The sequence below is a fragment of the Prionailurus bengalensis genome, chromosome B3 (assembly GCF_016509475.1).
Source record: "Prionailurus bengalensis isolate Pbe53 chromosome B3, Fcat_Pben_1.1_paternal_pri, whole genome shotgun sequence".
NCBI lineage: Eukaryota > Metazoa > Chordata > Mammalia > Carnivora > Felidae > Prionailurus > Prionailurus bengalensis.
In genome coordinates, this window is record NC_057355.1 from 52642153 (window position 1) to 52654365 (window position 12213).

The window sequence follows — 12213 nt, forward strand, 5'->3', positions numbered from 1 at the left end:
TGGAGCCTGCTTCAGATTCTGGGTGTGTGTCTCTCTCTCTACCCCTCCCCCACTCATGCTCTGTCTCTCTCTCTCTCAAAAGCAAACATAAAAAAAAACCAAAAATAAATAAATAAGTTATAAAAAGAAACAAAATTATTACACACTCCAGCTGAAGGAAGATACGTCATTTTTTTTTCCTTGCCACCCATATTCCTCGCCTCTATCATTTCTCCCCTCTGATATTTTCTTGTTTTCCACAATTCTTCTCTACCTTCTTTCCTACTCCCTCTAATCCTCCAAGATCTTTCCCTAGGCAACTGGAGATTATGAAACAAGAGCATACTGGGAAGCTTCCTGGGTCAATTTAGGACAAACACGGCTCTTTCACATCTCTTATTTTCTCTTTTTGTCCTCAAATTCCTTATTTTTTTCTGCCATCTCTCTTCCCATATCTCTCCCTCCATTTGAGTCCATCTAAAACACACATAACAGTAAAATGTGATCAACCAATGTTTATTCTCATAGACTCATACTCTCCTGTATAAATAGGATTGAAGCTATAAACACTGTGACGTTATAGGTATGGCTGTCTGGATGAAAGCATAACCAGTAGTCTTTTCTGTTATAAACACAAAGGAACTGACATTTTTGTTCATCTCTGTGATTCTCCATACTTTAAAACTATGTATTGGTTTTCAATCCTTTTTCTGGCCCTAAACATTTGAGGACAAGACATTCCCATCTCTAACAGTAGTGTGATGGTTAACATTATGCGCCAATTTGGCTGGGCATGGTGCCCAGATAATTGGTCAAATATTATCCTGGGTGTTTCTGTGAAGGTGTTTTTGAATGAGACTGACATTTAAGTGGACTTTGAGTAAAGCCATATGTGGTGAGCCTCATCCAATCAGCTGAAGGGCTTAACAGAACAAAGACTGATCGTCTCTGAGCAAGAAGGAATTCTGCTGGCAGACTGCCCTTGGACTTGAACTGCAACTCTTCCCTAGGTCTCTAGGCTGTCGGCCTATCCTGCAGATTTCAAACTTAATAAGCCTCCATAACCACACGTGCCAATACCTTAAAATAAGTCTCACCCCCTCTCCAACACAGAGCCTTTTGGTTCTGTTTCTGTTTCTCTAGAGAACTCTAATACAAGTAGCTAAGATAATGATGCTAAACTAGAGATAAAGGGCTGAACTAGATAAACTAGTGAAAGAGCAAATGAGTTGGGGATGACAGATAATTTTAAAAAGGTTTAATGAAGACCTCATGAATTACCCACTCAAAAATCATTCACTAGCCTTCCTCTGTTACAGAGGCTAGAATGCTAAAATGAATTTTCAAGTTTCCCTTGCCACTAAGGGGTAGCCACGTGACAGAGCTGTGGCCAAATTCCTGAGAAGGGCTTCCTTCCCAAGTAAAAAGCTAAAGCCTAACTAGAAGAAAGCACTATGCTCTAACCTTCTTCCTGTCTGGATTACTAAGGATTCAGGTGTCAAAACAGTGCCTGGAAGAGGTAATCTGCAGATCCTGCAACCGCTGCCACCATTCGCCAGTATTCCACACACGATCTCCTCAACAAGGGTGCAAGCAGACTCTGGCTCTGCAGGCCAACACGCACTGAAAGCTGAGTAGCTTAATCTACTTCATGTTGTGTTATATATAGAACTTTAAAATATATGGCTATACTCAGTCTCCACTGAGGCTACCTAAGGTCAAACTCTGCAATGGGAGGGGCCTGGACTAGAAAACTCTCCTGAAAGTAATGGTTATGAAGCAATGACAATTATAACTATGAATTACTAAGGAAGGCTGTAGGAATTATAACTATGAATTACTAAGGAAGACTCCTTTAAAAAGAGTCTTTGAAAATATGGCCTGAATTATTTTATGACAGTTCTCCTTAAAGACAGGAGTTAGAACAGAGCATTGCTTTGACATCATTTCCATTCTGAAATATACTAGTGAATTAAAATTTTTACCTCAGCACACTAGAGTGTTATATAAAATCACTGTATAATAAAATCTCAGAAATCATTCAGAAGGAACTTACTGGCCAAGTTGATGAAAAATGCAAACGAAGTGTCAGATTACCTGACAAGTTTCTAAGTCAACAGTGTCAGATGCATCTCTAAAAACATTATTTCTCCAGACCTACCTTACCTATAAAAAGAAAAATCAAATGCTATCGAATAATGACTTCAAAGTTTACCTTTTTTTTCTCCAGTGTAGGGCACATAGTCTTCCCTGTCCTTATGCTCCAATGCCTCCTTCTCCAGGTATGAAAGGAGGTGTTCTCTATCAAACGGCCCTGTGGCGGACTTTGACGTCTGGTTCTTCTGCCGGAACCCTGCAGGCAGAAGGGCATTCTGCCAAAGAGAATGAATCAGCCATTATGACCACCAAGAATGCCAACATTATATGCTTCCACAGATCACCCATTTAAGAAAGACTTATAGACCAGAATGTGATACTGGCATTAAATGTTTCATTTTAGGGCAGCAACGTAAAAGTGTTCTACACAAAGTTTTCTTTATTAGGTAGAATTCACTTCCATTATTAAAATAAGCACATAAACATTTTCTTCAGAAAGTTCTACTAGAAGGAAACACTCCTTACTTTTTAAATGTCCTGCATGGTAATAAAAAATAGTTTTCTTAATGATTAACAACTGCTCAGCATATAAGCATATACAGAAAATAATTCTATTACAAAAGAATTCTAAATGATATATACATCATATTCCTTCATAACGACTTCTATTTCGTGGTAAAGGCTTTTTCATATAAACACATGCATTCCATACAGTAGGATATCAGAACATTAATGTGAAAGGTTCAATGTATGGATAGATGTACATCAGCACTAGGATGTACTGCAGCAACCACCGTCATTGCTACTCACGCACCAAGGCACATGGATGTCCTCCTAACAAGAGCTGTATCTCTGGGGTTCCATGTGGGTACAATCTTTTTGAGAGCATGGAGGGACTGAGAGTGGGGAAGGGGTGCAAGGTCATGGATTAAAGTTGTCTCTTGTAGTTCCTACTCTGAATTTCACTAAGTCCAGGAATAGCAAGTGGCGATTAGACAATGTGAGCTCCATCCTTTTGCTCATCGAAAGGCAAGAGGTGGGGTACCCGGGTAGCTCAGTCAGTTAAGCCTCTGACTTCAGCTCAGGTCATGATCTTGCAGTTTGTGAGTTCGAGCCCCGCTTCAGGCTTTGAGCTGACAGCTCAGAGCCTGAAGACTATTTCAGATTCTGTGTCTCCCTCTCACTCTCTGCCCCCCCACCCTGCTTGTGCTGTCTCAAAAATAAATAAACATTTAAAAAATTCTGATAAAAAAAAGGGGGGTGCCTACGTGGCTCAGTCAGTTAAGTGTCTGACTTCAACCCAGGTCATGATCATGATCTCTTGGTCTGTGAGTTCCAGCCCCACGTTGGGCTCTGTGCTGACAGCTAAGAGCCTGGAGGAAGCTTCTGTTTCTGTGTCTCCCTCTCTCTCTACCCCTCCCCTGTTCATGCTCTCTCTTGCCCTCAAAAAAAAAAATAATAATAATAATAAAAAAGAAGAAAGAAAGGCAAAGAGGTGATACTGCCTTGTCTCACTGTTCCTAGATATTCTTTGCTTTAGAAATGGAAGGCAGCCCGGTAAGTCACACAAAAGGGCCAGCCTTCTTTTGCCAGCACCTTCCATAATGCTGAATCTCATGGATGTTATAAGATAATTTTCATTATAAAGGTAGATCTTATATAGATAATAATAGGGAATATACATTTTATAACTAGAAAATACAGCACTTCAACTGTGGCCATTTGCTGAGATCCATAGTAATTTTCATAAAATTCACCCGTGTGCTCTCCTCATGTAATGGTATGCATTATACAGAAAGGTCATCTATAAATACGAAATACAAAGGAGGTATGTTCCTAACCCTGCACTAAGAATGCGTTTTGTAATGCAAAATTGTCTACAGGAAGATAATAAAGAAACAAGACTTCTACCCACCAACTCGGAAATTGAGAACTATGCATGAAGAATCCTACCCATTTTTACTTCCTAAAAAACTCATTTGTCTATTTACTTCTCTCTGTCTCCAACACCATTACTTTGGTCCAAGCTATGATCAAGCTGGCAGGGAATATTATACTAACTTCCCGACTGGTTTCCCTGTATCACATCATCCCTCATTCCCATTCCATTATCTCCTACCTTAGCCTCATCTCACATACCCTCCTCATTCTAGCCACACTAGCCCTAGTTCCTCCCCTGTGCCTGCCACACACTTCATTCTACCAAAGACCTTCTCTAGAATGCTCTGTCCACCATTTTTTGCTAGTCATTTTTAAGACTGCAGCTCCATTCCCCCAAAGAGGCTTTTCTTAACCTCCCATTATATGCTCTTATACTAATATGGTACGATTATTTGATTAATGCCTACCTCCCCCACTCCTACCAATCTGCATCATGAGGGCAAAGACCACATTTGTTTTGCTTACTCTTAAAACCTTAAGCCTAGCATAGTACCGGAATCTATTGGTTGCTCCCCAAATATTTACTGAATAAAGATTTGAGAACACTTTTAAAGAAAACTGCTCATTAAGGCAAATTAATCAAAGTTACTTCCCATCACCATCAATAATACCTACTGCTCTTTCATGGGGGTAGTAATGGAGTTGCACTATTCCACCTACCAGGTCAAAATCATGTGAAACATAGGTTGTTTGGTGGGTTTTTTTTTGTAATTTTTTAATGTTTATTTTTTAGAGAGAGAAAGACAGACAGACAGACATACATACAGACAGACAAACAGCACAAGTGGGAGAGGGGCAGAGAGAAAGAGGGAGACAGATTCCGAAGCAGGCTCCAGGCTCTGAGCTGTCTGCACAAAGCCAACGCAGGGCTCGAACTCACAGTGAGATCGTGACCTGAGCCAACCTCGGATGCTCAACCAATTGACCCACCCAGGTGCCCTGAAACATAGGTTTTATTTATTTATTTATTTATTTATTTATTTATTTATTTATTTATTTAATTATTTTTTTTAATTTTTTTTTTTTAACATTTATTTATTTTTGAGACAGAGAGAGACAGAGCATGAACGGGGGAGGGGCAGAGAGACAGGGAGACACAGAATCGGAAACAGGCTCCAGGCTCCGAGCCATCAGCCCAGAGCCCGACGTGGGGCTCAAACTCACGGACCACGAGATCGTGACCTGGCTGAAGTCGGACGCTAAACCGACTGCGCCACCCAGGCGCCCCTGAAACATAGGTTTTAAATGATACATTAGCTGCAATCCTGGCTCCTTAAATACATTTTTGAACACAAAATAAGTGACAGGTAACTGGCTTTGGAGGCTATAAACTCATCAACCATGCTTTATTAGGAGTATACTTTACTCAAGTTACTAGATCATAATTATTTTATAACAGGTAAAGATCTCATTAAAATGACTGCCACTAAAAAGTATGTTTCTTCCTCACAGTACAATTTTGTTGTAATGATATATACTCCAAGCCTTGGAAATAATTTAAAAAAAAATTAGCTTTTGCCTAGGCTGGCTGGCTGTCTTGTAGAGATAGATGTTTTGAGAAAATGCAGTAGGTTGGCAAATAAATATACTGAATGCAGCATATGGAAAGTAAAACAGCCCTCCAAAATGTAACAAGGAACCATATACAACCTCTATCTGCCCTTCTCTTATCTTCTGAGATTTGTAAGTTACGGCGGCTTTTCTCTGCCAGAAGTGGACACTACTACCCTTGCACTCTTTTCATACCTCATCTTTCACTGGCACTCTTGCCCAAAACTTTACCCACAAGCGGCATGCTGTCAATAAACATCGTTCTTCCAGTCTCATGAGGTTGGGGGAGTTGCAACTGGGGTTGAGGAACCGGCAAAATACACCCAGAGGTTTGAACTCAAACCTCCCCATAAACGAAGCAGGCCTCATGGTTTTGCAAGTGAGAAAATAGAAACCATCAGTTTTCACATGTATAGCATAGTGCAAGTATTAATAGGGTACTCACTGCAGTTTAGCAGAAAGGTCACTAGACTCTGCCAGGGAGCCATCAGGCAGTGAGGGATCTAGTCTCAGTTCTTTCCTTAATTGTAGTAACTGAATCAAGTCACCTAACTTTTGTTTTCTATCTATAAAACACAGGGCAAGTGCTAGATCAATGTTTCTCAACCAAGGTGCTCCCACAGGGGACAAGTGGCAATGTCTGCAAACATTTTTGGTTGTCATGACTAAGGGGAGGAAGCATTAATCATGTTTTCTATTTTCTGTATTTTATGATGCTTTGCCATCTTGGGGGCTGGCTAATTCCTAAGGATAGCAAACAACTTCCTCGGCCCTCCACCCAGCAGTGGGCTTTCCAAATGAAAACCAACCAATCCGGAGCCCATATCCCAACCACCTCCTTTATCTCTCACCCAGCAAACCATTATTGCTCCTGCCCTAAATCACCCAGGACCAGGTAACTGGACAACTGGAGACTACTCCTGTGGCCCAGAGACCACTGAAATTACTCAAATTATCCAATCCTAAATTTGCTCAAACTTGCCAATCCTGTCTCACCCATTTCTTCCCTCCGAAACCACAAGAATGGTTCTGGGCCATACTTGCTCCTTGCTGCTTCTGCTTCCTGATGAAACCAGGTGTTTTCTCATGTTCCCTCTTGGGGACTATAAGAAATACTCTTTTTTCCTCCATGTCTGTAATCTTACCAGAGCTAATTAAAAAAAAAAAAAAAATCCCAGTTACATTTGTAAACAGGGGGATGTGCTATTGGCATGTAGTGAGTAGAGGCCAGGATGCTGAACAACTTAACAATGCACAGGACAGCCCCCATAGCAAAGAATTATCCAGCTTCAAATGTCAGTAGTGTCAAGGTTAAGGACTCTGGACTAGATGAGCTCTTAGGCTCCTGCCACTTCTACAACCACTTGATTGAAACAGGTCTAAATAGGTTGAACTGTTTGTAGAAGAGACTGCTGTGACAGGATCAAAACAGCACTGTTATCCTCGGTTACCCCCAGACTTATGAGTACCACAAACTTTTCCTTGTGATAACAATTACAGTTAAGGGTTTTGATATAGGTATATCAAATGTCTATAAGGTATAGACACATCAATGAAGTGCTGAAGTAATGCTGAAAAAAGGAGAATTTTCAATAAAAATTCAAAAACATTCCAGCAGGAAATAAATGTGTTGTAGTAACAAGAATAATTTTATAAAACAAACTCTATCTCAATTCTTAAAAGACACTAAAAATCAATGTCTCAGCATAAAGAAGCATGTAGTAAAGAGAAGAAACCTAGCAAATGACCCTTACCTTCAGGGTAAGTAGCCATAACCTTAGGGGTCTCCCCTCAAGGACTCCCCGCCCACCCCCCACCCTGTACATACCAGAGAATAACAATTCAGGTGTTAAGGGACTCTACCTTAGCCTTGTGTAATTTATAAGACAAATAACACCCACTTTGCAAATTTTTTTTTAATTTTTTTTTTTTTTAACGTTTATTTATTTTTGAGACAGAGACAGAGCATGAACAGGGGAGGGGCAAAGAGAGGGAGACACAGAATCTGAAGCAGGCTCCAGGCTCTGAGCTGTCAGCACAGAGCCCGATGCGGGGCTCGAACTCACGGACCGTGAGATCATGACCTGAGCCGAAGTCAGATGCTTAACCGACCAAGCCACCCAGGCGCCCCCCACTTTGCAAATTAAAATGTATATACATATATTCAGGTCTGTTCCATATGGACTGCAGTACTGCTGAGAATCTACTTAGGTCTACTCTACTAATGACTAGAAACTTACTCAATTTGGTCAGCAGCTTTTAGAATGGTAACAATTAGATTTAAGGTCATGGGGCGCCTGGGTGGCTCAGTTGGTTAAGCGTCTGACTTTGATTCAGGTCATTATCTCTCCATTCCCAAGTTCAAGCCCGCATCGGGCTCTGTGCTGACAGCTCAGAGCCTGGAGCCTGTTTCAGATTCTGTGTCTCCTTCTCTGTCTGCCCATCCCCCATTCACATTCTGTCTCTCTCTCAAAAAAAAAAAAAAAAAAAAAAAAAATTAAAGTCACAAAGAACCTTCTAGAGACACTCTACACAAGGGCCATCATAGTATAGAAGCTCTGAAGAGGCACAGAGGTTGACATAAATCAAAGACCTAATTATCTGCTTCATTTTACCAAAAATATTGCTCCCTGCCCAAAGAGAAAAGATTTTGTACAGGACAGGAAATTTCAGATGTTTGAAAATAAGGGTGTTGGTGAAAATGGTTTAGGATATATTGGCATGTGAGTGGAGAGGTGGGGGCAGAAGTGAGGGAACTAAGAAGAGGCAAAAAATTCATTTGGATAAAGAGAAAATGTATGGGTATCTGAGAAAAGTCATGAAAAAGCTAACTGCTCAAATAAGTTACTTAGTTTCAAAGGGTTTGAAAAGTTATTTCATTAGTACCTACCTCAGGGTCAAGATCATCGAGAACAGTTTCCAGTTGTTTCAGTTCTACTTCTGATAGATTTCCAAGGAGCTCATCTTCATCCAGGTCCTTGTACTTTTCTAAGTCCTTCCGGAATGGTAGTGCCATGATTTGCAGTACAGGAAAAGTCACTTAATTTTTGCTATTCAGTACAGTCAGGAGTGATTTCTACTTTTTCTTAAAGCTATGGAGAGAAGAAACAAACACATTTAAAATATTAAGTCATCTCCACCTACTTAGATCTTTATTAAGTGAAATGTAATTTCTATGTGTCATATAGTCTCTATCCATCACACATTACCCTGGTCTATGAATCATTCAGTGTCCTTACCTCTTATTCAAATGTATTAAAAGAACCATTTGATAGAATTTAGAATTTCTGATAACTTAGTTTTAGGAGGAAATAACTCATTATGTGTGCCAAAATAAAAATTTTCTCATCAGTGACTTTCAAATTATTGCTACCAGAGAACTTTGCTTAAGCACAATATGTTTAAGACACATTTGTTTTACTGTAAATTGTGTAGGAGAACATTATCTTCTGACTCACTATTAATAAAGGGGGATATTAATACACTCCCCATTGAGGAGTAGCCACTTGCCACTGGAAAAAAAAATAGGTTTTGAAAAGGCACAAAAATTTTTTTTGAAAAAGTGTTTTTACAGGAAAAATTACAGCTTTCTGAAAATGTTTCTTTAAAACCATGCTGGGATACGTCACCCACTGACTGGCAAAGGTGGTCAGCAAAGTCTCATTATAGGAAAGGACCTTTGTCATTTCCTCACCATGTGAATCTTTCCCAAATGAGGTAAAACTCAACAAGCAGCCTCTTTCCAGATACATAACTGTTCCATAGGAAAAGATACTTTGTTTTTTTTTTCAATATATGAAATTTATTGTCAAATTGGTTTCCATACAACACCCAGTGCTCATCCCAAAAGGTGCCCTACTAAATACCCATCACCCACCCTCCCCTCCCTCCCATCCCCCATCAACCCTCAGTTTGTTCTCAGTTTTTAAGAGTCTCTTATGCTTTGGCTCTCTTCCACTCTAACCTCTTTTTTTTTTTTTAGGAAAAGATACTTTGAATAAATTCCACAAAACATGCAAAGTAGAAATAAAGTATTTATTAAGTTCTAGCCATAAATGTGGATCATTTGTTTCATAAAATGTTCCTATGTGAACAAGAAATAATCCTTAGTCTTAGATATTTTGCTCGATTTTACTCGGCTGCAAAACACTCAGTACTTCAAAGTGTGGATGTATTCCCTTTACTACTCCTCTCTCCCAAGGTTTTCCAACTTAATATTTAAACTAATATATTTTCCTTCTCAAACCAGTAACAGTTTATGGATCCTTTTACGTGTTTTCATCTCTTAAGAAGAAAGGAACATTCACCACAGGGGTCTGTCAGCTAGTGCCCTGACTAGCAGCCACCTGGGTCCAATAACAAGCAAATTAACAGAACTGTGCTTATGCAGATGTTAAACTGCAGGCATTTTGTGTAACTGCCCAAGACAGGTTTGGCTTATACCTGTTCTACTTGGCATCTCATCTGTCTTGGCTTAGCAATTATTCCGGATTTTTTTTTCCGTGTTTTTTTTTTTTTTTGAACATATTATCATCATTGTTGTCATTACTAAGTTTGGTAAACCTCCACTGTATACTTCCAACTTTAAGATACTAAGCTCACAAAGTATCTTGAGAATATATCTTCTCAATTAAAAGTAATACACTCTGGGGTGGCTGGGTGGCTCAATTGGTTGAACATTTGACTCAGGTCATGATCTCAGGGCTGTGGGATTGAGCCCCAAGTTGGGCTCCACGCTCAGCATGGAACCTGCTTAAGACACACACACACACACACACACACGCACGCACGCACGCGCACACGCACTCTCTCTCAAAAAAAAAAAGAAAAAAACACTCTTCAGAGAAGATTCAATAGAAGGTATAAGCATTTTCAAATATATTAACCAACAAATACAACCTTGAAGGTGGCAGGCAATTTTAGGGGGAAAAATTAAAAAATAAGAACATTTTGAAAAAATATTCCCTTCATAGGAGTGCCTGGGTAATTCAGTTGGTTAAGCGTCCAACTTTGCCTCAGGTTATGATCTCATGGTTTGTGAGTTAGAGCCCTGCATCGGGCTCTGTGCTGACAGCTCAGAGCCTGGAGCCTGCTTCATATTCTGTTTCCTGCTCTCTCTGCCCCTCCCCTGCTCATGCTGTGTCTCTCTCTCTCTCTCAAAAATAAACATTAAAAAAATATTCACTTCATAAAAATACCAATGACATGGTATTTGAGACAGATAACTGTTAAGAAACTGATAAAAGTATATGAACACATACCAAGAGTAATTATTTAGCTTATGCTATTTTTTTAATGTCTAGACAATCATTATAAAAAAGTTTTTAATGTGGTTTAATATATTTATTTTGGGGGTTACAAATTTCTTAGTAAATATTTCCAAAGAAATATTATTTTAATTATTTTGAGCATCCCCTCCCTTTACTCTCAAAGGTGTTCCAGTAGGGGCCATAAGTTTAACAGTCATCCTATTAGTAAGGCACTAATGGACACTGTGGACAATAAGACAGGATGAATACCCATGAATGCACTATCCAGCTTCAGAAAGAGAACATTACAAGGACTTGCATATTCCCCTTTCCAATTGCATCTCCTTCTCCCAAAAAAGTAGCGACTGGATTGAATTTTGAATTAACCATTATTTTAACCATTATTAACCAAAGAATTAACCATTCTTTTGCTTTCCTCTTTGGTTTTACCTTACATGACATGTCCTTAACGGTTTTAGATCTGTTCTTTTTTTGCATTTTATACAAATGGACTCATACAGCATGTATTTTTTGGTGACTTGCTTGTTTCACTGAATACTGTTTTAGAGCTGCACTTCCATTTTCATTTTTGTAGAGTGTTTCATTGTATAAATGAACATTTGACTGAACTTGTAGTTGTCCCCTTCTATTTTTCTGCTATAAACAATCTTGTTACCTATTTCCTGGTATACATGTGCAAGAGTTTCTCCAAGTTATTAAAACCTAGGAATGGAATTGCTAGGGAAAGGGTATGGTAATACTCAACTTTACTAGGTAATGTTAAACTGTTTTCAAAGTGGTTGTATCAATTTATATTCCTAGAAGATTCAGTGCATGACAATTCAAGTTGTTCATCCTTGCTAACTGTTGGTATTAATGGTTTCCTTATTTATGTTGCCACTATCCTTGTATATACCTCCATTATAACCACAGATTATGCCTAAGTATCTTCAAAACTTAAGGGTATAGCTGATAACATCAACATACAATGGTAAGAGATTGTTTCCCAAAGAAGCAGATAGAATAAATTACTACAGAATGGCAGTAACATAACTAAAGAAGGCAGTAAGCATGCAGATTTAAGAAAATGCAGTTCATTGGGGCGCCTGGGTGGCGCAGTCGGTTAAGCGTCCGACTTCAGCCAGGTCACGATCTCGCGGTCCGTGAGTTCGAGCCCCGCGTCGGGCTCTGGGCTGATGGCTCAGAGCCTGGAGCCTGTTTCCGACTCTGTGTCTCCCTCTCTCTCTGCCCCTTCCCCGTTCATGCTCTGTCTCTCTCTGTCCCCAAAATAAATAAACGTTGAAAAAAAAATTAAAAAAAAAAAAAAAAAAAGAAAATGCAGTTCATCAAACAATTGTGACCATGTTCATTAATCACAAGGGAGGCATGGTGTCCT

The 12213-nt window shown here is 39.4% G+C and overlaps 1 protein-coding gene across 1 annotated transcript in view; it reads right to left on the reverse strand.

Annotated features, from left to right (window-relative positions):
• Positions 1 to 12213, reverse strand: part of TMOD3 (tropomodulin 3) — an 80390-nt gene that overhangs the window by 37439 nt on the left and 30738 nt on the right. The window contains exons 2-3 of the mRNA XM_043555418.1: positions 8459 to 8660; positions 2195 to 2351 (exon numbers count right to left, since the gene is read on the reverse strand). Of these exons, the coding sequence (XP_043411353.1) occupies positions 2195 to 2351; positions 8459 to 8584 (283 nt within the window). The 5' untranslated portion in view covers positions 8585 to 8660. The remainder of the gene's footprint in view (positions 1 to 2194; positions 2352 to 8458; positions 8661 to 12213) is intronic.